This window comes from Acartia tonsa, chromosome 14 (assembly GCF_053477335.1).
Source record: "Acartia tonsa isolate MP-2025a chromosome 14, ASM5347733v1, whole genome shotgun sequence".
Taxonomy (NCBI): Eukaryota; Metazoa; Arthropoda; class Copepoda; order Calanoida; family Acartiidae; genus Acartia; species Acartia tonsa.
In genome coordinates this window covers 5,165,274-5,192,832 of record NC_137273.1, presented here as the reverse complement: position 1 = coordinate 5,192,832, position 27,559 = coordinate 5,165,274, and the positions used below count along the sequence as shown (strand labels likewise).

The following is a 27,559-nucleotide window of genomic DNA, read 5'->3' as shown; positions in this document are numbered from 1 at the left end:
ATAATACAAAGATAGGGATAGGTAAGTGATAGAAAATATATTTTTCACATTATTTTTAACTAAAAGTAAATTGGTATTTTTTTCATTTTAGCAAGTTAGTTATTCTATTAAAATTAGGTATGAGATAATATTAATGCTTAATTTTATAACTGCTATAGGCTCAAATTAAAACATCAATGCTTTTTCAAATATAAATTATTAAATTAAACTTATTTGCCTTTCTTTTTTCAAATTCGCTGATTTATACAATTCATCATTTACATTCATTTATGATATACTATAATACTGATTTAAAAAGACATTTGATACAAATCTCATTAATCATATTGATGAGATATTGTGATTCTTGCAAATTTATTCTTAAAATCTTAGGTTTATATACTATTTTATCAATATTATTTCTTAATAGGGTAAATCTGAGTGAGGTGGGATAATGGTCTTTACATGATTCTTACCCTCAGAATTAATCAATTTGTTCATTTATAAGTAAGCTTGAAAATTCTTGGAGTAAAAGTTTTGATCTGAAAAATTAACATTTTCTAGACATTTTTTTTAATACAGGAGGTGTAATTTTGTTTATAATACTTTTTTTTTTTGGTGGGGGGGGGGGTTAATTTTTCATCTATTGTCTTATCCCTGAGTGAAATCAAATTAAAGTTCTGGCAACAAATGAAGGGTCAGGTTTACCTTTTATATGCCTTTTGGAAGACATGACTGGCTTTTATTTAATTCATAAGGTTTTTTTGAAAATATATTTTAGTTGATAATATTCAATTTCTATTTTTAAAATATGTTTTTAAGCTCTGATTTTAATTTTGATTTGACAAATTTTTTCACTACAGTTGAGAAGCTGAAAAAAACCTCTTTCTTAAAAAGACATTCATTACCATCAAATTTCTCTCTTTAATAGGAAATAAAATTATAAGGACCTTCAAAAAATCTTATTAACACAACTTATTAGTTAAATAATAATTATTTGCTAAATTTTTTGTTTATGAATGTTTTTTTTAAGAAAGGTTTTTTTAGCTTCCGATTTACTACACAGTTATTTTTTTTACATTTTTTGGCCACAAAAATCTTTGAATTTTAACTGTATTCAAATGTTGCTTTAATTAATTTAGGCCTTTATCTAGGGACGGTAGCCGCGCATAATCCGCCAAATTAAACCGTTTGACCCTATATAAATTATTGCGGATTGCCATTTAAGGTACAGGTTCAGGCATCCAGCTGATTTTATACCGTCGATTTCCTTGCAGCTTGCAGATTGCTAATGCGCAGCTGCCGAGCCCTGACAACTATAAAAAAAACTTTTTAAATTTGGAAAATCCAATTTCATTAAAAAATATTTTTTTTCTTTCTCTCCTTATAAAATTACTTTAAGCGTTTTTGTTTCCTAAAGGTTATATTTTATTTACAATTTTTATTTCATTATATTTTTACATTTACTTAAATTATACAATTTTAAATGCTTTCTAAGGTTCAAAAATAGTATTCTAATCAAGCAAGATTATTGATAAATGCAATTTTACATTTATTTCTGCTAAAACCTAATTTTCTATGTTGATTTATTTTTTTTTGTCTAAAGCTATTTTGTACTTTTATAGTGATTAATGATTATATATATATGTAGTTGAGATTTTATATTTTTTACCTTATTGGAATTAAGTTTTATGTAACATTTGATTTTTTTATCACTTTTTAGTACAGAACTGTACATACAGTTTTTGTTTTATATTTAGAACTTTTTTCATACATTTCACTTTTTCTGGAAGCATTTTTTTTTACAGTTAATTTGACTGACTTTACGTGATTCTTCTTTTTAACAGTGAGTAATTTGAGTTTCTTGCATGGGGATAGAATTTCTCTGAAAATAGAATATAAGTTTAATAAATTTAGATCCACAATCCTTAAATATACCTATAGAAACACAGTGTAGGAACAATCTGACCATATTAATGTTTAGAGAGTATTGGGTGAGCTTTGTTATTGCTATGTGATGCTATGTTATTGAATCATCTGTGTCTAAGTGACCATCTAGATTAATACACCTATTATATAATTAGTTTAGTCAAAACTCAAGGCTTGCTGTCGATATACATACAATCTTTAGTGGTTTGTGTCGACTATATTATTAGTTTTGGTTATACATGATATTATATCGACATTCAAACTACATCATTTACGACATTACGTATATCCTATCAACATATGGTATAAAAAGTGGACATTGCTGACATGTAAACTATGTAATGTAATTTAAATTTTCTATCGACCATACATTTATCTGTTTGACTGGCCAATAGACCAAGTAACTGTCTATAGATCCCTAGCAAAGTTGGGATAGATGTGACTGCTTTTGGCCACCTATTCTATTGACGTCAGGAAATACCCTATACCCAACCATCGCTTTTTATGGGGTTTCTTTCCCCCTTTCCTTTCGCTTTCCCTCTACTGTGACGTAGATAAGAGAGGTAGGCCAAAAGCTATGACATCAATACCCATTTTTCCTAGGGCACTAAACACAGCCAACAGACATGAACTTTGACTTGTAGAATAGCTTTACTGCTAAAAAAATCTAACTTACCCCTCGCGCAAATATTGAGTTATTTCTGGAGTCTTGATTTTGAAACTAAAATTAGATTAAGTTTTATTTATTATAGATTTTAATCATTCTAAATAAATTAAGCATAAATACACGCCTGTCTTGAAATAGATCAAGATAAATTTGAGTATGAACAACCTTTTCTTGATCCATTTCAAGACAGATGTTTGCATGCCTAAATATTGCAACATATTTTAATTTGGGATACGTTTTTGTTCATGCTACAATCATTTTTCTACCTCTTTTCTCTTTGTTTTTAGTTTGTTAGTTATTTATTATAGGAATGAAAAAAACGCCAAGCACACTTATTTCAAATATTTTATTTTCACAAAATTAATATTAGTAATTTTAGTAGTATATGCTTAAAATAAAAGATCTAAAAATAACATTCATTTATACCTTTTTAGAAAAAGGCTTATGTATAAGTTTTAACTCATAATACATCTATTTAATTTTCTTTATTCAATATATTTTGTTTAAGAATTTTTGATATACATATTATATTAATTTCTACTTTCAATGTTAAAAAGTCAGTCTACAATTTTTTTTCTTTTTGAACTTAAGTCCTTAATAAGTTTGACGGACAACATTACAATTTTACCAGCTAATTATCCAATACAGGTTGTGTATTCGAATAAAGGTACTAAGAAAGAGTGGTAATCAGGCTCCGCCAATGGAAATTCTCTGTGAGAACCAGGCAGACCTGCTATTGGGTAGAAACTGTACACATTTTGGTATGAAAGGCCTTATTATTTTTATTTCTTCACAATAAAAAAGTCGGCTATAAACGGTCGAATTTCTTAATCAAAACCCATAGATCCATTCGTTTCAATAGTTTTCAAATTTAGTGAGAGATTGATGTTAGTAACACTACTTCTTAGTTTTTTTTTTATAGATTTTTATACATTTTAAAAAATAGAAAAAAATAGGGAAAATAACTATCAAACTTAAATAATAAAAAACGAGTCTAATCCCTTTTCATTTTTTATAAGTGCAATTTTAATTTTGAAGTTAATTGACACGATGCATTTTCTTTAAAGCTAATGGCTTAAGTCCAAGTTTTTAGAGGATTCGCTAAAAAGGTGGATGAAAGTAACCCTAATATGAAAGATTGAAAAAATATGGCATATAATAATTGAGTGTTTTTTCTTTTCTTTTTTTTTTATTAAATTGTTATGTGCAATATTATTTGTAATGTTTATAAAATTCTTTAATTACTAAAAAAAATCTATTAAACTAGTTTTGGTTCTGAATAAACGTGCGGCGATTAAAAATTTTAAAAAAATAAATGATTTTTAAAACCGTTTAGGATACTACCTTACCTGTTTTTTTTATTCTTTTTTAACAGATAGATTTTAGCTGATTCTAGTAAGGTTTTAACTGCTACAATTTCTTAATAAAGAAACCATCTAATAGTTCCTTTTTCATTATGACCAATTTCTTTACTATACATTAGTCTTCTTTATCTCATAATTCTATTTGTATTGGCTATACATCGTTATTAACTATAACATTGCACATTGTTATGTGTATACAATATATTTTCTGAACAGCAAAGTACAGCGGCGAGCATATTCATTTTATACAAAAATTAACAAAATTATTTACGGAAATAATAGCACACTAATCCGTCTTCCTGGCTTTAACAAGATTTTCTTTTGTTGCAAATTATCCAAATTGTTCCAAAAGATTTGCCAAAAACTTTTTTACTTTTCATATCACAAAAGATATGAGCATAAGGCGTTTTTATTATAGTGAAGTGAATCAGGGTTATGCATGTAATTTGATAGGGAGCCGGAATAAAGCCAATGCAGTTTTCTTATTTTTTCAATTCGCTCATCCATTAGAGAGTAGGGAATAAGGTAACTCCGATGCAATATCCGAGTTACAATATATCGATTTTTATAATTTCAGGAGAAAGTTAACACGCATGTGCTGAGTAAATTAAAGGATCTTTTTCCAATTCACTAAAAGCTTCTTTTAATGCAAAATAAAAAAAATAAAAAATTGCATCGATTTTTGCGTCAATCAAAAATATAATTTTATTTCTTTTATGAAATGAAATAACCCTTCCTAAAACCTATATTACAAAGCATTGTAATTAGAACTGTTTTTGTTGAAAATTAATTTTCTAAATGGGCCTAGCGGACTGACAGACAATAGATTTAATTTTACAGGAAAATTAGTTTGACAATTGCTTTGTTTTGATCCAACAAAATTACAATCTTTATAGTTTTAGACTTTTGCAGTTGAATTCATAATAGGCGGTTAAATTATGTGCCTATGGTTATTTTAATGCATTAAAAATTATCAATCGTTTCGACATTTTTTTTCATATAATGATTGCATTCTATTAATAAAGGAATGATTGTGAAGAAAAGTTTCTAATTAGTCTCAGACAATGACAAACTGGTTAGATACAACAATAGATCTCTAGCGTTGCTTTTGGAGGTTTTGGGTTCAATTCCATATCAAACTGCGTAATACTAGATACATCAAAGTAAAATCTTCTCCTATTATACTCACAACAATTGTGAATGTATTTAGAATTATATTTTCCAAAAAATATCTGCAACTTGCTACCATTTAAAGTTTAAAACAAATGTTGTGCAATCAAAGAGTTATATCAGGTTATAAATGTACTTTTTAACATTTTGAAACAAAACTTTACCAAAATACAGAAAATTAATTTGTACCTAACTGATAGTTTTTGATAGGAAACCATAAATGGATTCCAGGATTATTTCATCATGAAAGTTTGACAACAAGGTATTAGACTATTTCAGACAGAAAATATACTGTAATTTTTTTACTAAAAATCTAGGAAATAATTTATGATTGAATTATTATCATGAAACTATTAGATTAGCTTTTATATTAATACCTTAAAACAATTCTTATAAATAAGAACTATAAAATTTTCCATTTTTATAGTTATTGTCATTAAAAAACTGACTTTATGGCAATGTTTGATGGAAGTTTAAGTTTTGCAATAAGTGAATACTGCAAAATCTAACAATTGGTAGCATGTTACCCAATTGAATCAAATTATCTAAAGCTATTCGAATCTAAAAAGTTTGTTATTTATAATATAGTGTAATAGTGCAAAATTAAATTTTTTGATAAAAAAAAAATTAATGGTTGGGGACTTATATTCCTAAAAAATAGCGTAAAACAAATTATTTTATATTCCAGAAGTTTTTTGGATTATTTAAAACATGATATATAAATCAACACATGAAAACTGCAGATGAAATAATACTGGAATCAACAATGTTGATACATGTCAGCTGCGGATTTTATGGAACACCTCTAGGTTACTCTTTATTTGTTTTAGGAGAGTTAACTATGGGAAAATTCTTACACTTTGTTGTATTATCCAGTTAGGGAGTAGAATCCATTTTTATAGAAGCAGAAATATAATCTATGATTACGGTTTTGACCCTCTAAAAACGTAATCTACCATTCCACTAGGGTTGGGCCAGATATCCGGTGTGGCCGGATATCCGGCCGGATATCCGGCCATTTTCAATATCCGGCCGGATACCGGATATTGAAACTATCCGGCCGGATATCCAGCTCTATAATTTTTATACTTTACACCAAAAATCTCTGCTTTTTAAAATCTTAAATGGTTATAATTTTCTTATTATTGAAGCTAGAAGAACATTCTTTCTGAATAAGTTTAACTTTATGTAAATTTATATAAGATTTCTGAAGAAATTTTTTTTGCTACTTTAATATCTGGTAATTTGACAGGTTATCCGGCCGGATATCCGGTAATTTGGCCGGATATCCGGCCGGTTACCGGATATTCGGCATTTGAAATCAGCCGGATATCCGGTATCCGGCCAAAAAAGTATCCGGCCCAACCCTACATTCCACTTTCCCCTCTCTTGGTGATGATATCATCAACGCCGATATGATTTTTGAAATGTACCAATTCACTTTCAATAGAGGCGAAACTGAAATGGTACATTTATGTTTACATATCAGTGTATTCATAAACATTGATTTCCTTATTTAAATTGACATAATAGTAATGGTATATTCTAGTTATTATTTTTATTTTACATAAAAACTTTTCAATTATAAATAGTTTTTTTTATACATTCCTATAATTAACATAATTTAAAACTAGTATGTATGATTTTAATTATGTCGATGTTAAAAGTGTAAACCACCATTCCAGTTTCGCCTCTCTTGAAAGTGGAATGGTACATTTAAAAAATCGTATGGGCATTGATGATATTATCACCAAGAGAGGCAAAACTGAAATGGTAGATTACAAAAATCATATCGGTGTTGATGATATCATCACCAAGAGAGGGGAAAGTGGAATGGTAGATTAAGATAAGATAAGATAAGATTTATTTTCCTCAAAGGTACAACATGTTTTATTAAGTATATATCATACATTAAGTTACTATGCTTTGATTGGTTTGATTCTTCTGGTTTGTTATGTTTGATTCAAGTTTAAGAACAATTTACATAATAACTATTATTAAGTACCTAGCATGGAATTGGCCGAACTTCGTCTCCACCTAGTTGCTAGGCCAGTTCGAATAGGATGAAAATATCATTTTACAAGAAAAATTCCATGCAACATTGTACCAGATAGTTGGCATAACCCTTTAAGGGTTGTGGAGCCACTGGTGTACTTTGACGCTTGCCAAGCCGATACAATGTTATATGTGCAAAACAATCTTAACAATAATGATAATAATAATAAATACAATATCTTGCTGTGTATTTCAGACATCCTCCTACTGTCAGTTGCAACTCCTCCAAGCATAAATTCGGAACAATTAAGGAACCAAAACCTTCGTAGGAAGTTGCTATTCCCGTTGTGATCCCTTATCAACTCTACCCAGACAGTTTCCTTTGTAACAAATTATTTTCATTATAGAGTGGGGTTTGTCCGTGTCTAAGGACATCTCCACACTAATAATTACAGGGTAACGATAAATATCGCGACAACGCTGGTCCAATACCAATAAATACAATACTTAGAAGATGTGTCTATAGATAATAAACCGTACCTATGTGACGTATTTAGGTACCTAAGTGAACAAGGAGTAATGATTGGTTTCGATTCCTACGGAATCTGAGTTTTATTTCTTGAGAAGGGATATAAAAATCCACTAGTGTACAAAAAAAATAAAAATATAGGTCATATGCGATTCCTACGGAATCTGATTTTGGTATTTTGAGGTGAAGGGAGCGTGTCCCCTAAGTGTGTAAGGTTCGATTCCTCCGGAATCTGATTTTTGTGTTTAGAGGGTCAAAACCGTAATCATAGATTATATTTCTGCTTCTATAAAAATGGATTCAACTCCCTAACTGTTATCATTAGGGGACTTATTCTTGTATAAATGTCTAGTCAAATTATTTACTGGAAAATCAGAAACATAACTTGCATACAAGATTTAGGATTTTAGAAGGCAGAGTGTGTGAACAGGGTAAAGAGGATGGGCAAACCACTCTTATTTAAAATAAAAATAAAACAAACATCCCTTTTACAATTTCACACTGTATGAATTAAGAAAATAATATTTTAATAATATTTTAATTCCAATGTAATATCCAGAGGTCTTAACAAATGTATCTGGATCACAACTAAAACGAGTAAAAGAAACCCATTAATAAATGGTACCTAAAGTGCTTAAATCATCTAATGCAATAACTTGAATGAAAAACTTTGGGAACCTGAGTCCTTTACAATCAAATGTCCTTTCCCTCACTGGAAATATATTCCACACCTTGAAAAACTAATTATGAAATCATTACCGGAGGCCTTCTCAAAGGTCAGGTAAATGTAAAGGTAGTCTGGAAAACATAATTAACAAAAATCAAGTGTGAATACGTCCATTTGTTTGTCTAATGTTGGTTTTGTCAATCCAATTTCCTTTTTACGGCCCAGGTAGGGAGATGACTGTAAGTTATACTCTTCTCCAAACAAGTTCTCTCACTCATTGGCTTAAAAACTTTATGAAAGGCTGATTTATAGTTGAATTAATTAAATCAACAGTATCCAAATTTTTACATTAATTTTAATTTCATTGTTTCATTGCTTAAAGATCTCTGTTTTATCCCTCAAACTTATTAAAAATAAAAAGCAAGATGAATTAAATTTATATCACTAAAATTTATAATTTACTTAAACCCTGCATACAATTCCATAAATTTATGCAAAAGATAATTTCTTTGCAAAACGATTAAATATTATAATTATTTTTTATAAAAGATATTTGGATACGGATAAGGTTTAAGAAACCTATGGTAGGGCATTTTTTTTATATGTTTGGACCAAGATTTTTACTACAGCCTTAACATTTTGACACAGCTCTAAAAAATTAAGTTGAATGCGCAACAAATATTTAGGCAGTTGTAAATTGATTGTCATGAAAAGGGGGTGTATTTGAGTACACCCCCTTTATTTTTATCAGTTAGAGCTGTTTGAAAAGGATTTGACTGTGGATTAAATAGAAATTTTTTCCATCAATTTCTTCTTTGTAATATAGTTTCACAGCTATTAGGTCTGTCTATTGGTGAATTATTAGTTGATGAGTGAATAACTAAAGATATCTTTCAAGACAAATTTAAAAAAAAAACTTTCTGGCAGGGGGTAGAGCAAAAGATCTCAATAACTACTGAATCAATATAGTTCTTCTTTAATGTGTAGGTAAGCATCTTGTTCAGGAGAGGTCTATAACTTTTTTGGGGGGTGAAGGTAAATGGACCATTAATTTGTTTCTTTTAAAACAAAAGTTAAAAGTTGAGGACTTCCTCACCCCCTCCCCCCCTCCTCCTTTTATTTCCCACAAACTTTTGTAAGCTAGTCATTGCTGAGCTACTTATGGATATGATTGCAGCTGTAACCAACAACTCAATCAATTCAAAAAAATATTTAGTAATTTTAGCAGATATTTTTATGATTTTATCTGCCCCCCAAAATTTTTTTATAGATTTATTTCACTTGTTTTCTCTACCTAATTCTGATATGATTGTCCAAATACTACTCTCTAGTCCTATTATATATGAAAGTGCAATGCTGTGAGTATTGGTGCAAAAAATGGGGACATGATTCCAGTGACGTCATATTTTTTTTTCCCGAAAAAGGGAAGGGGGGAAGAAAAAAAGAGATGGGAGAAAAGGGGGTTTTCCCCATCTCTTTTGAAGAGATTTTCTTCCCCCCTTCCCTTTTTCGGGAAAGAAAAATATGACGTCACTGGAATCATGTCCCCATGTTTTGCACCAATACTCACAGCATCTGAAAGTGCAGGTAAAGGTAGTGCAACAAATAATATAAAATAAGGTGCAAGATTGTGCAAAATTGGGGAAAAATGTGCAGGGTTCGGCAGCTAGTGGTGTTTATAAAAGTTCAGGGGAAAATGAGAGAAATAAGTCGGCTGAATTGGGTATTAAAATTGAAGAGTTGTCACCCTACTATTCGAGTGAAAGCCTCAATAATAAGAGATATAAGTTTTCCGGAATTTTAATGTAGGGAGTAGATTTGAAATCTGCATCAAATTTTAAGGATTTTTATAAAATTCGTTTTTTGTAAAATTCTTTATCTAAAAGCGAAAATACATTTTAAGTTAATCAATTTTGACCAATAGGATATTAGGTGGATTTTAAACTACCTGCGCTCTAATTGGTTGAATGATGTACGACATCCAATCAGAGCGCAGATTTTTTAAATCCACCAATCACAGATGCCAAAATTAATTAACTTAATTTGTATTTCCGCTTTTAGATAAAGAATTATACAAAAAACGAATTTTATAAAAAATCCTTAAAATTTGATGCAGATTTCAAATCTACTCCCTACATTACAATTCCGGAAAACTTATATCTCTTACTCAATAAGTCGCAGAGAAAAAATTATTATTCAAATAACCGTTTATAAAACAGGAAGCATCATAATGGGGTTTATTTTTAAAGTTGTGTGCAAGCGTCGAGTCAAATGCGCTTATTAAGTCAAACTGTTCTAAATTAGCGCATTTAACTAAAAGCTTACACACAACTTAACGGAAAATACGTGAAAAAATGACCCCCTTTGTTATAGTAAGCAAATAACAGCTAAAAAAATTTAAAAATCCTCTTAACACCGGCGGCTGCCGAACCCTTCGAAAAGCATAAAAGTAATTTATAATAAGATTCATATTAATAAATAATTGTTAATACATTATCTAAAAACCATTGAGTTATTTGTATATTTATAGATTTTTTTTCTCTTTTATTTTATTATATTTTTAGGTGTGCTTAAAAGCTTTAGGTAACATAAATAGTTTAGGAAATTTAATTTCACTAAGTTAAAAAACTTTTTTAAGTGGAAATGAAAATGAAATCTTCCATTGTACTTTCCCCTTAGGTTATATATAACAAATGAAATCAAACTAAAATCTAACTAGGAAACATGAATAGAACAATAAACGATATTTTCATCTTTCTCCAAAATTAGTTAAAACAAAATTCTGCCTTTTGTAGTATTAAAGAAACAAGATTGCTTATTCCATTTATTATGTTCATTTTTTCTACAATATTATACGCTATTAAAGGCAGAATTTCGTTCAGAATAATTGGAGGAGAATTGATTTTACGTCCATTGTTCTATCTCTGTATTCCCGAGTTTGTTTCTATAGTTACTTTTTCTATGTAACATTTATTAGTAAAGTATTACATGCCTGGAGTAGCTATAATTTGGCAAAATCCCTTAATCCACAAGTAGCCCCTACTATCCCCAATCCAAGGATGTCCAAGCTTTTTTTGAGGGAGGTAAAATAAGTGGTTTTATATAGGGAGTAATCGATTGTATTTTTTAAAAAATTAGTGGGGTAAACACCACATAACCTAACCCTCTTGAACGTCTATGCCTCACCCCCCCCCCCCCTACTCCCTTTTCAATGAATTTTTACTTCCAAATTGAATGCGGTTGCGGCGTAAGTTTAGAAATATCTGTTTGTCTTTAACAACCAAAAGACCAAAATAAATCTTAAATGTAGAAAAATCGAGCATTTTTTATACTCCCCCAACCTCTACTTATATAATAAACAGACATTTATTGAGGAATTAGGGAGTAGGGTTTAGCGTAAGAAAAGGGGATTTTGCCTATTGGTTAGTGACAAAGCCAAATTTCATGCCGGAATTTTTAAAGCAATATATAAGCCCACAAAAATGATTCAATTTTAATATATAACAGCGTAGCTTATAAACGTTCCATTAAAAAAAAATCTTTTTACTATAATCCATATTTTGCAAAAACTTAAAATGGCCAAAAATATTAATAATAAAAAAGATATTTGTAATGGTTTTGAAAAGGGTAAATCTTGTAATCGATTTAGAGATTTTAGGGGTGTATTACCCCCCATTTTCAATTTTGACGTCCTTCTCTTTAGGTCATTATTAAGCTGTTTAATATCCGCTGGATTAGAACCATACTGAAAAATCATTTAATTTTACCTTTTATAGCAAGACGATTTTTATAAGATACACTGTTAAAATATTAGTAAAACTTACATTATTATATCTTCGATGTTAATAATTCTCCTACGAAAGCTAAAAAAACATCAAAATAGTTACTTTTTTATCTTTCGGTCACAAAAGCCAAAAAGTCTTTTGATCCAGGCAAATTGTTTTCTTTTTAATTGATCTTATGATTCCCTGTATAAAAATATAGTAGTAGAATCATATAAATAGTTAGGTATACCTATAATGCAATAGATAGGCTAACCGAAGAAGTAGATAGATAGATATGCATAGTTCCGTTTGATTCAAGCATTTATAAGGACAGATATTTCGATGAAAATTAATTTGTTTTTATAGAGAAGAGATTCATTGGCCTCTGAACAGGGGCAAACAATAACTATGTACAGTTGGAACTTTTAGATAAAGGTCGTGTAATTAAAGAGTTGGTTGTCTGTTAGCTAGTACTTTACTTAATACCACGGGTGTTTTTTTTTTACAGAAAAGTAGACATTGCTCCTCTTAGTTATGGTGATGGTCAATCAGAGATCTGTCCAAATTTTAAAAAATTTCTAGCAGTTAAAGATTTTTTCTTTAGTTTTAACGTTAGCGGTTAGAGTGAAGCTCTGAAATGGTAGGACAAACGAACATTAACTCTTGAATAACACTGAATAATCAGAATACATTTTTTGCAAAACTTCTTTTTATCGTAACTACAATGGGAATCACCAATTACCAGGACGATTTTAACATGCCTAAATTTAAGACAAAACTAACCTAATTATAGAAAACCTTCGCTTTCAAAAAGAGACATTTATGTTTGTCTGCATAGAAAAGTATATAATTGAGTTATAAAGTTTGAAAAGTACTCTAAAACTAATATTTTTTTAATGAATATTTAGAAATATCCCTAAATAGTTTAGAGTATCTATTATCCCCCCCCCCCACCTTCACCAAGAAAAAAATGATTTTGCTGCATATCTATGATTAAAAACAATTTTTTATAAATTCATTTTGACTAAATAATTTGTTGGATGTTGTTATATTTAAGAAATACACTGTGTTTACATAAAAGGGAATAGTAGCTATATCAATATTGCGTGAAGTTGTGAGTAAGATTCCAATCAAAGGCGTGTATTAGGTCGAATGGTTTTAAAATATGCGTTTAACTATACTATGCGTTTGGTCAACATTAAGAACAGTTAGACTTAATAAGCGCATTTGATTGGAATCTTACTCCCAACTTTACTACTTACCCGCAATATTGTGAAAGCTGAACACAGTAATAGTGTCTGACTGATTATGACGTAACAAAAAAAAATTAGCCAATGAGAGGCCGTTATTGACCAATGGTAAAATTTATAGTGGCCTCTCATTGGCTAATTTTATTTGTTACGTCATAATCAGTCAGACACTATTACTGTGTTCGTGAAAGCTACTATTCCCTTTATATACATATGTAGCATTTTTAAAAGGTATTTTGAGGGTGGGGGGGGGGGGCGGGGGGATATGGCAAGTCTTTAAGACAAAACCGAGGGAATGTACAATATTTTTTCTTCTTTTTTTGTTCGCAGTTTTAAACACATTCTCTCATCCGTAGGTTTAAAAAAAACTTTGGTACATATTAGGGTTGGGCCGGATATCTGGCCAACGTTCGATATCCGGCAAATTACCGAATATCCGGCCGGATAACCGGATATCCGGCGTCAAAAATCAGCCGGATATCCTGTAACCGGATAGTTTTAATATCCGGTATCCTGCCGGATATTGAAAATGGCCGGATATCCGGCCCAACCCTAGTACATATATTAAATCTTGATTGTTTAGTAACCATCTTTATTCTCCAAACTTGTTCAGCAATAATTATCTGCAGAACGGAATTTGTCCTAATTGGGGATGTACATCCATTTCATCGTCCATTGTCTTATCCCTTATGATCCCTGATAATTGTGAATGTTGTCATCCAAGTTGTAAGAACACACAATACAAAAAAAACATTATTCTCGTATTCATTCGAATCCGGTGAATAAGAACCGGTTCTCAACCATACGAAAAAACTATGTCTAGCATCGTATTATATCCAGTTTTTTTAGCCGGAGCCTTCGGCACCTCGGGGCTAAAAAGACTAGTTTTAATCTCATATTTGTACTTTCTATATCCGCGGAAAGCCGTTTATAATACGATGCGAAAAATAACAATTATCTCTGTAAACTTTCAGTTTAAAAACACGTAAATCATGTTTTGGAAGTATTAGTTTTAGTCTCAACTAATTTTCATTTTGTTACTAATGCATTGTTGTTACATTTACTTTCTTTTGGGAAATGCTTTGGCTCATAAAATGACACAGACCATTGTATGAAATATGAAGGGGAGTATAAAGCCTTGAGGGGGCGAAAAAAGCGTTAAGGCAGTTTTTCCTAAAAACTTATTTTATGGTGATGTTAACACCTCCTTCTCACACCAATGCTACTTATAATAGTTTACTCTTCTTTTCAAATAAATTATTGTCAAAACTTATGGAAAAACTTCCTTGTTGAATTACTATTTAAGCAAAATATGAAAAATTGGAAAACTTTTGAAATAAATCCGAGTTAAAAACTTATTTGTAATCAAAATAAATATGAAAAATTTGTGAGAAAAGTAAAATCAAGTCGGTTATATGATGTAAGGGAATTTTTACAAAAAAAATCTAACTGCCAAAAAAGTGTTGTTTTTTTATCAACATACGAATTTTTTGGCGCTTCATTTTTAGGCCTCTAAGAACTCTTTGAATACCCTATGCAGTCATCTATAGGTTAGTAGCGCAATTTAAAATTATAGGCTAATAAATGGTCCGATTTTGTACAGTACATATGGGATTGGTCCAGTTTTACATTTGTTTTGAAAAGTTGTAGTACAAATAATGTATATAAATAAAAGATTCTTAAAACTTATACTGATTTTACTTTTAAAAGAAGTATTAAAATGGTTATTAGCCCTTTGTGCGCGTTAAACTTAAGTTCACTCTGGGTATACATTCTGTCAGTCATCCAAATGAAAGACTTTCACTCGTATTTCCGACTTGATACTTTAAATCTGTATTTTGTCAACTTAACTAAAATGAATGGTATAACCCCTAGTAGCGTAGGCAGCCTCCCATTGTAGGGTATAAAAAAGAAAAATCGTTTTGCCTTTAGGTTATGTTACGAAGAAGATGACGGGTAATAAATATCTGAAAATAGAAATGACGCAAATGATACGCAAATTCGGTTCACAATGCTCACGTTTATCTAAAAATGCAACATATAATAATAGCTATTAAAACAATTTTCAAGCATAACTTTTATCTTATTAGGATAACAATTAAATAAGAAAAATATTTTTACCATATGAAATTCGTGATCAAACACCTAATTGAAAAAAAATGCAAGACATAGCTTTTATTTTAAGAAAGACTAGGGGCAACGAACGCCCCCAAGAAGCCTCTAGGTGTTCTTCTACTTTTTAACTTGAGTTTTAATAAGAAATATTCAGAAAAAAAATTTAAGGGGGGGATTTTAAATTGGGAGGGTGGAGATACGCTCTCCCAAAATAGTTAAAAACCTTCCCTGTACCTAAAAAAAAGCTTAATTGCAAAGAAAAACCAAACAGATGTCATTTTTTAACAATTTTGTAAAAAAAAAACATTGGCGCACTGGTATAAACACCTTATCGCTAATAAGTTTTGGAATAGATAATCCAGAATTATCCACTTCAAAGTGAATGTAAAAAGAGAGGGGGTAAATCAAGTTTGAAGATATCCGAAAATAGTTATGATCGCCAACTTCTACCATAAAGGTAGGGAGGGGACATTGGACTGTTACCAAAGTCCCCTCCATTACAATGATACCAATTTTATCCTATTCGTTGGATCAAAAACTTTAGGTTACTTATTGTTATTGAGTTTTGATTGGTTGGTAGGAACTTGTAGTGTTTAAACTTTTCAACCAATACTTTCAACTAGAAAAGGGATAAATTTTGTTTAACATCATTGGGAACTTGTAACAATTTATCAATAAATGGATATGGTATGGTTTACCATTATCAGATAGAAAATCTTAATTCTATTAAGATAAAATGTTCAACTAAATAAAAGTGATTATACCTATTTATGTAAATGTAATAATGTAATATGTAAATGTTGATTTAAGAACAGCATAAAATATGTTTACAACTTCTTCATTATTTCTGTCTAGGAAACCAAATTATATTGGAGGAGAGAATAATTTATGTAGAAAACTTTGTGCCTAGATTTACATATTATTTTCATTTTGGTTAGCTCAGTACCCTTTCACAGTTTTTAATAGCGAAGCTACTCTATAATTCACTTTGTATGTCCGTCTGTACATGACGCTATAGAAAGATTTGGCTAATAATTATGATAGACTGCTGTTTTTTTGTGAAGATATCCCTTTCCAAAGAGCATCCAGTATACAACTTACTTGGTCTGTCGGTCAGTTGTTCCTAATAAAAAAGACATTCTCACATAAACGACCTCTTAAATAGTGGATGTAGATATTCTTTTTTTCTCCCTGAGGTAGTCATTTATTTCCCTGAGGTATCATTTATTTCCCTGAGGTAGTCATTTTTTTCCCCCGAGCATGGCAACCGGTGAACAGAATCTCAGTTCTGCACCACAAGCCTCGATGGCAACCAGTAAACAGAATCTCAGTTCTGCACCACAAGCCTCGCACGACTAAAGTTCCCGTGTCTATACAGTCATATTTATATGAAAATATTTTTAGAAGATTTTTGAATTTTTTTTTGAAGATTTTAATTTTTTTAGAAGATTTTAGAATTTTTATTAATTACTAAAAGAAAGCATAATTACCTCAGGAAAATAAATGACTACCTCAGGGAGAAAAATGAAAATTAAAAACCAAAATTAAACCACATTTTAGCATAAAAATGAGTTTTTGTTTAAATGAGAATGATATTTCTATCCAGTTTTTTGTTTAAGAATGAATATTTATCTAATCATCTTGGGTATTCCATTCACCACTAAAATGATTTAAAGATCCAGCTCAGTGTTTTCTAAATTCTCGTGACAGTACCTACTTAATAACATTGCCAAAATCTGGCAAATTTTGTGCAAAAAGTGTAAAAAAATAGGATGGGCATTCTTTTTATTTCATTTTAGTGGCAAAACTTTTCTACAATTTTGTCGAATTTGGTAAATCTATGTTAAACTTTTATGTATTAGTTATATCATCTGAACATTGTTAAGTCGACAAAAAGTCAATAAAATGGGCAATTTTATATAATGCCATTATGTCAATGTAATCATCAGAAAATAAGATAAAAACGTTATTACAAAGAATATTTATCGCATCGTATTTTAGACAGCTTTCCGCGGATATTAAAATAAAAAAATTTATGATGAAAACCCTTTTAAGTTAGCCCAGATGGGTCGAAGGCCCGGACTAGCAAAACTGGTTTTAGTTTTATCATTTATATTATGTTTATTTGTAATTCGGTGCTATGCATGATTTTTCGGTATGGCTGAGAACCGGTTTTAATCTAGCGGCTGTTAATAGGTTTCGAAGCCATACTGGAAATTTCATTCTTTTAATTTAAGATTTTATTCTAGTTTCCTCTTCTTTTATTTCGTGTATTTTTTTACAACTGACAATAAAATAAGCAGTTTGTTACCTTATTGAAAATTTAATAAATCTTACAAAAGTAATTTTTAGCTTCTAAATGTTTTAGGGAAATAATATCCTATAGTTTGTAACTTCTTTCTTTAAAATTGTGTTATCAAAAAAGCCTTAAAACTGATCTTTTTGTATTTTTTGTACGATTTCTGTGCTACTTATTAAACTAAATATTTTTTTTTTTACAAAACCTCTTAAAGATTATATTCTATCTATATTGTACAAATATAGTCTCAGGACAAAATTAAAAAATATAAAGGAAAAAAAATGATCGACATAGCAGTACTTTACTTTTATTTGATGCATAGTATATACCTTCAGAGTATAATAAAAGCATATTTATCTTTAAGGGGTGTGGAAAGATGTTAATAGTTATTTCTCGTATCGTATTATAAACGGCTTTCCGCGGATATAGAATGTACAATTATAAGATTAAAACTAGTTTTTTTAGCCCCGTGGTGCCGAATGCACCGGCTAAAAAAACTAGTTTTAATCTTATGATTGTACATTTCTATATTCGAAGAAAACTGGATATAATACGATGCTAGACATATTTTTTTCGTATTCATGAGAACCGGTTCCTATCCACCGGATTCAAATGAATATGAGAATAGTTATTTCTCGCATCGTATTATAAACGGCTTTCCGCGGATATGGAATGTACAATTAAAAGATTAAAACTAGTTTTTTTAGCCCCGAGGTGCCGGAGGCACCGGCTAAAAAAACTGGTTTTAATCTTTTGATTGTACATTTTTATATTCGTAGAAAGCTGGATATAATACGATGCTAGACATAGTTTTTTCGTATGGATGAGAACCGGTTCCTATCCACCGGATTCGAATGAATACGAGAAAAATTATTAAAATATTCTTAAATCTTTGATACATTAGAAAGTCAGTAAATTTTTGGAACCACAGAATTCTCTACCTCCCCCCCCCCCCCAATATTCTAAACGATTAAATGACATGTTTCTAGGTCCTGACACCCCTATTCAGTTTGAGAGGTAGGGTGACTTTTTTTAGCTTGACACCCCCCTTTGGGTGTATCAATCCCACTAAATTATACCAGGGGGGGGTGGGTACACCCCCATTTTTGAACGCCTCTGAGTTTGACCCAAAAGTTGATATCAACCCTCCTCCCAAAGTATAACTCAAAGGTAAAAATATTTAGGCTTTTAGTAAATTCACTTTTTATCAATCCGAAAAATAAAAATAAAGAAAAGATTTGACTAATGGCCGTAAGGGTTAATCTGACAAGAAAAAAGGAAAATTTTTAAATCCCTGAAAAGTTATAATGGAACAAGGATAATTTTGTTCATAAGTAGCATAATAGCAGCAAAGAAAAGTAAACTGTTAAGCAGTAAATATAGAAGTAAAAATTGCTGTACAATTTGTTTATAAGAGTGGAGTACACATAGTAAAAGCAGCTTATAGTACCTGATAAAAAATAACGTCATATAATACAAATGACCAATGATAGGCCAGTGTACAATTATATTGACAAATGGTAAATGTATACTGGCCCATCATCGGTTAATTGTATTGTATGACGTCATTTTTATTAGGCATTATACGCTGCTTCCATTGAAATAAACTTTTTTTTATTGTTTGCATTACATTTAATCTAAATTAGAATCGACATAATTAGTTTAACAGAGAAACACACACATAGCGTCAGAAAATAATTAAAGATTAATTACTAAAAGCGAATAATAAGAATATTTTATTAAGATTATATACTTTATAATTAAAAATGTCCACCGTTAGTTTAAACATATGTCTGATTTTGTTGTGAATATTCCTCATAGGTAGGTTTTAATGCTTTTTAGTACCCGATAAAATTCTAATCATCAAGTAAATTTTATTCATAGGAGTGCAGAGGAGGAGGCTTTTCAACCAGGGTGGGATGAGACAATTAGCAGTTTATTGCACTAGTCTCCAAAGTTTTATAATAACGTTTTCTTATTTGTTGGCTAAACAACTTTGGGGACTAATAATATAATTTGATTGGTTGGTTTATTAAGTTAAGTGTCCAATCGTTTCAATTGTAATCCACAGAAAGGTAATTTTGTCCATCATCATTGGGGATGTAAATCAATATATCGGCCATTGTCTTATCTCTTTAGATACCTAGGTTTCAACACTTCTCTTACTATTGAATTTAGGAAGGCCTGCATTCCCTTTTTACACCTCCTCATTTCTTCATCCCCTTTGAAAACCAAATGCATGCCAATGTTTTCATTAAAATAAATTTAAACTAGCTGATTCGCCTCTAGCCTCTAGTAGCTTGCCCCAAGAGGTAATTTAAAAAAAAAAAACAGTACCACTAGTGCAACAATGTCCATAATTTTTTTTAAATTGGGGGTTGGATTTTTTTTATTTGGGGGGGGATGTGGGTGTCCTATCCCCCTGTAAAATAGCCTAAGACCACCACAGGACCAGTGGGTGTATTCACTGAAGAGTAGAATCCAATCGGTTCAGTGGTTACCAAGATCTTAAGGGACAGACAGACATCAAGCTACTTTGTATCATAGATAGCCTAAAACCATCTTAAGAAGCTCCACTGTAAAAAAGAACCATATTGGTTTAGCAGTTAGCGAGATCCTTCGATACAGACAAAAGATTTTACGACTTTGCAAGGATTACTAAGCTTCGCTTCGTGTAGGTGTTATCACCCTTGTTCGTATTGGACAAAATTGTTAACTTTTCCAGAGTTTTTTTTTAAAGAAAAACGGCTAATAAGATAGTTTAAGTAAATTTTTCCACAGAAATAGTTGACACAAATTTTGGTGGAAATTAAAACTTTTAAGGAAAAATTACAGATAAAACAATCTATAATACAAAGTAGAACGATGTCTGTCTATTTGTCTGTCTGTTTGTTTGTTTGTAGCGAAGGATCTCGCTAACCGCTGAACCGATCGGGTTCTCCTTTACAGGGTAGCTTCTCATAGGTCCCGGGAAGGTTTATAACTATTTTCTTGGGGGGTGGGACACCTCCAACCCCCCCAAAAATGAAAAATACCCCCCCCCCCAATTTTTTTTTAAACCAAAATTAAAATAGTGGGTCGACTACCTCCCCCCCCCCAAAAAAAATTTTAATTTTCTTTTAAATCTAAAATACAAAAAATTGGTTTGATCAAACCTCTTGGGGCAAAGCCCCTAGAGGCTAGGGGCGAAGCCGCTAGTTATAAATAAAAGTATGGCTTTAAAACCTATTAATAATCGTTGGATTAGAACCGGTTCTCAGCTATACTAATAAAATCATGTATAGCATCGAATTATAGACAATATTGAAATAAAAATCATAACATTAATGCCACCTTTTTAGCCCAGGCCTTCGGTCCCTTGTGGCTAACATAATTGGTTTTAATCTTATTTTATTTCATTAGTATTTCATTTTAATATCCGCAGAAAGGTGTCTATATTACGATGCAATACATAACTATCTTAATACGATAATAGCCGACTGTTAAGATGGAATGGGAGTTTGTATAATGTATATACCCTGTTATAGAATGTCTGCGCTACTTAAAAATATTAAATTTCAATAAAGGCGTCACAAATGTCATTTTAGCTGTATAAAATGTCAAATTTAAATTTTAACAAAAAAAATTAAACATAAAGTGAATGATATTTAAATCAGACAAAAAAGTTTATGTGGATGCATAGCATCTCAATAATCCAAAGCAACTTTTTAAAAAAGATTTTATTAAGTTACACATAAATACGTCAAAAGAAATTAATTTCGAACGTCCAAATTTTTTAAAAGTGCTAAAATTTGGGGAGAAGACTAATCGATGACACATCTAATAGTTATTTCTCGCATCGTATTATAAACGGCTTAAATCTTATGATTGTACATTTTTATATTCGTAGAAAGCTGGATATAATACGGTGCTAGACATAGTTTTTTCGTATGGATGAGAACCGGTTCCTATCCACCGGATTCGAATGAATACGAGAAAATGATTTAAATTTTTCTCTTGGTAGTAGACCAAAGACGCTGTGACGATCTTCGGTCAATGTACTCCAAGAAGGAGGTAGGGGGCAGAAAATAGCATAAAACTATCCCTAGATTACATTAAGAAACAAACTATCACAAAAAATACCTCGCCCAATGCGAATAACCTCTAAGATGTAAAACTTAATCAGTTTAGTGGTTAACGAGATCTTGATAGACAAAAATAAATCTTACTGTTTTAAAAATAGGATTGGTCCGTAGGTCGGTAATGTGGTCTAGTAATTCTTCAAATGAAAAAGACACAATAAAGGGATAACATAAAGGGAGATACTCAATTCAGATAAGATTATACTTAATTCGTAGATTTAGCTTTATGTGTTGTGTTATTTTTTTTGTGGGGAGGGGGGACTGGTTTAAAACAAAATAAAATTTGCTCTTCTTAATATCAACCACTGGATGTATAAAATTATAAATTAAGCAAGCACAAATACTTGCAATTTTAAGAGTATTTTATTATATACCTTATTTTTTTTGATTTATGACGCTTTGAAGCAAATTTTCAATTTTCACTGCGGTACAATTTTATGTATTAGATAAATATCAAGAATGAAAACATTCATTAGTAGCATAATACGTTCAATCAAGAATACCTAATTACTTAGAAGCTGCACTAGTAAAAAACGTCCAATTACTCAGGGGCTGCTATTCAGCCAATTAATTCCAATTGAAATTTATTATTTTGTTGGGGTAAAGTTTTTCATGTAACTGAAGAGGAGTGGGAAAGTAGGGGAAAATAAAGGGAATGGGGTTGTGGGGAAATTCTTCTTTATAATTGTTTGTCAGAATCACATTCCCTTTTCCCTGCAATTACTATGGTCTTTTAATTTCTTTACCAATATTTTTAAAAGCGAAGCTTTTCTATAATTGGGGTCGGTCCGTCCGTCCGTAACGGATAGCTTTTTAAATTAATTTAGGCATGTTAGAATTGTCCTATCGATTTCAAATTTTGCATGCTGATTTCTTTAGAAGTTAGGTACGATTCAGAAAGCGTAGCAACTCTACAATCATTACTAAAATGTCCGTACGTCCATTTTAAACATTTTTAACAACAAATTTTTATGTGAACTAATCATCTGAAGTGGCAAATATAGCAAAAAGAGTGGTGAAACTATCAAGGCTAAAGATGGTAAATTACTCACTACAGAAAAAGAAATTGCTGAAAGGTGGAAATCACATTTTGAAGAAGTGTTGAACAGACCTGAACCAGAAATTACTGCTGAACCAGAACCAGGACATGAAATAGACATAGATATAAGACCACCAACTATTCAAGAAGTTAAAGCTGCTATACATAGCCTAAAGAATGACAAAGCACCAGGACCTGACTTGATAACTGCCGAAATGCTTAAGGCAGACATAGATCTTTCTGCTAGGACTCTAACTGATCTTTTTGATAAAATTTGGAGGCAAGAAAAGATACCAACGGACTGGTCTAAAGGTATAATCATAAAACTACCTAAGAAGGGAGATTTGAACAATTGTGATAATTGGAGAGGAATTATGCTGCTTTCTATCCCAAGCAAGGTCCTATGTAAAGTTATTTTAAACAGAATTGATGAGAAAATTGACAATAAACTGAGAGAAGAACAAGCTGGATTCCGTGCTGGAAGGGGCTGTGTTGACCAAATTTTCACCCTTAGGACAGTTATTGAACAATGTGTTGAATTTAACAAGCCACTTCACGTAAATTTTGTTGATTTCTCTAAGGCCTTTGACTCCATACACAGACAAACACTCTGGAAAATACTAAGAAGTTATGGTATACCAGAAAAGATGATAATTATGATAACTAAATTTTATGACAACTTCCAAGCCTGTGTTTCAGTTGGAAACAATAAGACATCTGATTTCTTTAAAATAAGCACTGGAGTTAGACAGGGATGCATTTTATCACCTATTCTATTTATATTGGTCATTGACTGGGTGATGAAGAAAACCACAGAGGACAAAAAACGTGGTCTCCAGCTGGGCATACTAGGACACCTAGAAGATCTGGACTTTGCTGATGACCTGGCACTGATTTCAGAAACAATTAAACATCTACAAGCTAAGACAGATAGACTAGTCAAATATGCAGGACAAGTCGGGCTCTTTGTTAATGTCAAGAAGACTGAAATTATGAATATACCTACAAACCCTGATCAAACTATAACAATAAATGGTGAACAATTGAAACAAAGCAACAAATTCACCTATCTGGGGAGTGTTATCAGCAGTGAAAATGGCTCAAAAGCTGATATTAAAACCAGGATTGATAAGGCTAGGGTTGCTTTCAACAGTCTACACAACGTTTGGAATTCAAAGAAACTTGCTCTGAAAACAAAAATCAGACTTTACAACAGTAATGTGAAATCAGTTCTTCTCTATGGAGCGGAATGCTGGAGAACTGTGAAAACTGAAACAAATCAACTTAATGCATTTCACAATAGCTGCCTAAGAAGAATTTGCAAAATATTCTGGCCAAACAAAATATCAAACCTTGAGCTGTATGCTAAGACCAAGTGCAATAGTATTGTAGCAGAAGTGAAATATAAAAGACTAAGGTGGCTAGGACATGTGCTCAGAATGGAACAAAATAGGTTTCCAAAAAAGTTCTTAAAATGGAACCCTACCACTGGTAAGCGTAATCGGGGACAACCAAAAATGACCTGGAGGCGGAGCACTGAAAAGGACCTCTTTAATTTGGAATTAACATGGGGAGAAGCTGAGAAAGACAGCAGGAATTCATGGAGGAACAAGGTGTCCGTATTCTCTGGCCTTCACAGTCAAAAAGAGAGATGCGTCTGATGATGATGAATCATCTGATTGATTTGATTTTTAGTATATTGATTCCTGGGACAACAAAGTATAATGTAATAAGCGAAGCAACTCTATAATCAAGTCCTAAAAATGTAAGTTTACAAACATTATTCTGAATCAAGCAGTTTTTTCAACAAATTTACTTACAATTTTGCTTTGACCCTTATACATTTATATTCTGATTATTCAGTTCTGACACTAAACAAGTGTTAATGTCCGGTTTTCCTACCGTTTCAGTGCTTCGCTTTTATGGATGTTGTCATCCTTGTTGTTATAGAACTTCTAGTTGACTAGGGGAAGGTCAGGAAAATAGCCTAGAACCAACCAAAGACATAAAAAAGCTTTTAAAAAATGCACAATCCATTTGAACCAGCAATTTCGAGATCAAAAACTTTACTACTTAAAATAATTATAGAACATTTTATTACATTTTGGTATTACAGAAATCTCTGGCTAATGTAGATTCGCTTCACAAAAAAAAGCAAAAAAAGCATCATATTTTGCTGAAAAAACACAATATTTAATATTTCTTAATATTCGAGTACCATCAAAATATTTATTCTCAAGAGCGACTCTTTCATAAAAATGTTATAAGATTTTTTTCTTGAAAACTGTATTACGTCCTTTAAAGGATGTTTTATTCAACTTCAAGCGAAGCTACTCTAAATATGACCTTCTTTTTAAATAAAAAACATATAAAAGCAACATTGCGAACTAAAAACGACGTGCTTTTTTTTCGTATCGTTAAAGTTTCTACTTTATAAGTAATTTATGCTTGTATGTGAAAGAGATTCAGAAAGTTTCCACTTACTCTTTTTCTTAATTTATATATACATACATTCGCTATTTATGGATATATTTGTTTTAGGTACAATTCCATATTATTATTTTCTAAGTTTTTCATATGGATCTATGTCATACTTCTTTAATTGTAATTATGATACATTATGATAAATTATTAAAAACTAGCATCTAGGATCTTTATTTCAAAGGGTTATGAAAGGGCAGAAAAATAGCCTGAAACAATTAAAAAACTCGAATATAAAAAAATAGCCTAAAACTATATCGGCCCCTAAGTGAATTCCCTAAAAGGAAGAACTCAATCCGTTCTGTAGTTATCGAAATATTGAGCAACAGACAAAAAAACTTGCTACTTTATAATAGAACTATCGGTTTCGCCCGTAACCTCTAGGGGCTTTGCCCCATGAAGTAGTTTTTAAAAAAATAAAAAATAAAAAAAATTCGGGTGCCCCGAACCATACTTCCCCCCCCCCAAATTTTTTTTGAGGGGGGGGGAGTTTGAGTTTAATTTTTTGGGGGGTTGAGGGTGTCCCCCCCCCCCAAGAAAATAGCTTAAAACCACCACAGGACCAATAGGTATATACCCTGAAGAGTAGAATCCGATCCGTTCAGTGGTTAGCGAGATCTTAAGCTTCAGACGGACAGACATCAAGATACTTTGTATTATAGATATAAATGTACAATTAAACAACGTAATTGACTTTAACCTGCGGGAGGATGAACGTACGTAGTGACATCAAGTATGAATAGAGTAGCGTAGCAACTAATAAATAGACTTACATGTTTATATGTATAAATGTAGAAGTTGACTGAACTGCTGAATACTGTTAGCAAATGGGATAAAGAAGTTGTGTAGTCGATCCATACAGGCCAAGCAACACTCTAAATAAAAATATTATATGATCCATACAGGCCAAGCAACACTCTAAATATAAATATTCTATGATCCATACAGGCCAAGCAACACTCTAAATATAAATATTCTATGATCCATACAGGCCAAGCAACACTCTAAATATAAATATTCTATGATCCATACAGGCCAAGCAACACTCTAAATATAAATATTCTATGATCCATACAGGCCAAGCAACACTCTAAATATAAATATTCTATGATCCATACAGGCCAAGCAACACTCTAAATATAAATATACTATGATCCATACAGGCCAAGCAACACTCTAAATATAAATATTCTATGATCCATACAGGCCAAGCAACACTCTAAATATAAATATTCTTTAATTTATACAGGCCAAGCAACACTCTAAATATAAATATGAAATGAGTGAGGTCTCCCTTTTTCGGGAAGCTTCACCTTATATTATGATGATTTTAGGCTATTTTGATAAAGTTAGGCTCTTTTCCTGCACCCTTTCTAATCCTATTGAATGCAGAGCCCCTGATGCTGGGGTCGCAGCTGCTATAATATAGTACTTTTTAAGAAAAATATAATGATTAATAAAAATCAAGATCAAACAAATTTTATTTATCCCTATAATAAAGTAACAGGATGTTTGTTTGTCTGTTTGACTGTCTGTATGTTTGTACCAAAGGATCTCGCTAACCGCTGAACCGATCGGGTTCTCCTTAACAGGATACCTTCTCATAGGTCCCAGGAAGGTTTAAACCTATTTTGGGGGAGGGTACCACCACCCTCCCAAGAGAAATCACAATAAATCAAAAAAATTTCTTCTCGAATAGAGACTCCTACGTAACACTGCCAAGTATCGTAGTGACTCCTTCGCAACATTGAAAGGTATCATATTATTTTTTAAAACTCCAAACATTTCAAGTGCCACTAGAGGCTCTAAGGGGCGTAGCCGTTAGTTTTAAATACTGCAACCAGAATACTAATTTCAAGGAATTACAGGAATCTTTAACAGGGGGATAGCTAGATAAGTTCTTTCAATTGTCGGTTGTCAAACCATTAGCCTCGAGGCTGTGGTTAAATACAAGGTTGTCAAACCATTAGCCTCGAGGCTGTGGTTAAATACAAGAGTGTCAAACCATTAGCCTTGAGGCTGTGGTTTAATACAAGGTTGCAGCTGCAGCTCTAGGTGGCTTCGGTATATTTAAGGACATACTTGCATTTTTATGACCTGATTATAGAGATGCTTCGCTTAAAATACTGTACCTTGTTATTCAAGGAATCATTGGTTAAAAATTCAACTGAATAGGATAATAAAATCAAA

The 27,559-nt window shown here is 31.4% G+C and overlaps 1 protein-coding gene across 3 annotated transcripts in view; it reads right to left on the bottom strand.

Moving 5' to 3' along the window:
* Positions 1-610: 610 nt before the first annotated feature.
* The window catches only part of LOC145305974 (FMRFamide receptor-like), an 83,590-nt gene continuing 56,641 nt past the window's right edge, over positions 611-27,559 (bottom strand). Inside the window, exons 12-14 of one of the 3 annotated variants that reach the window (XM_080147886.1) lie at positions 26,143-26,244; positions 2,585-2,629; positions 611-1,864 (exon numbers count right to left, since the gene is read on the bottom strand). In XM_080147886.1, the coding sequence (XP_080004012.1) occupies positions 1,820-1,864; positions 2,585-2,629; positions 26,143-26,244 (192 nt within the window). In that variant the 3' untranslated portion in view covers positions 611-1,819. Of the gene's footprint in view, positions 1,865-2,584; positions 2,630-12,124; positions 12,164-12,187; positions 12,269-26,142; positions 26,245-27,559 lie in introns of those variants that run through there. The other 2 variants (XM_080147888.1, XM_080147887.1) reach the window with 2 other exon arrangements.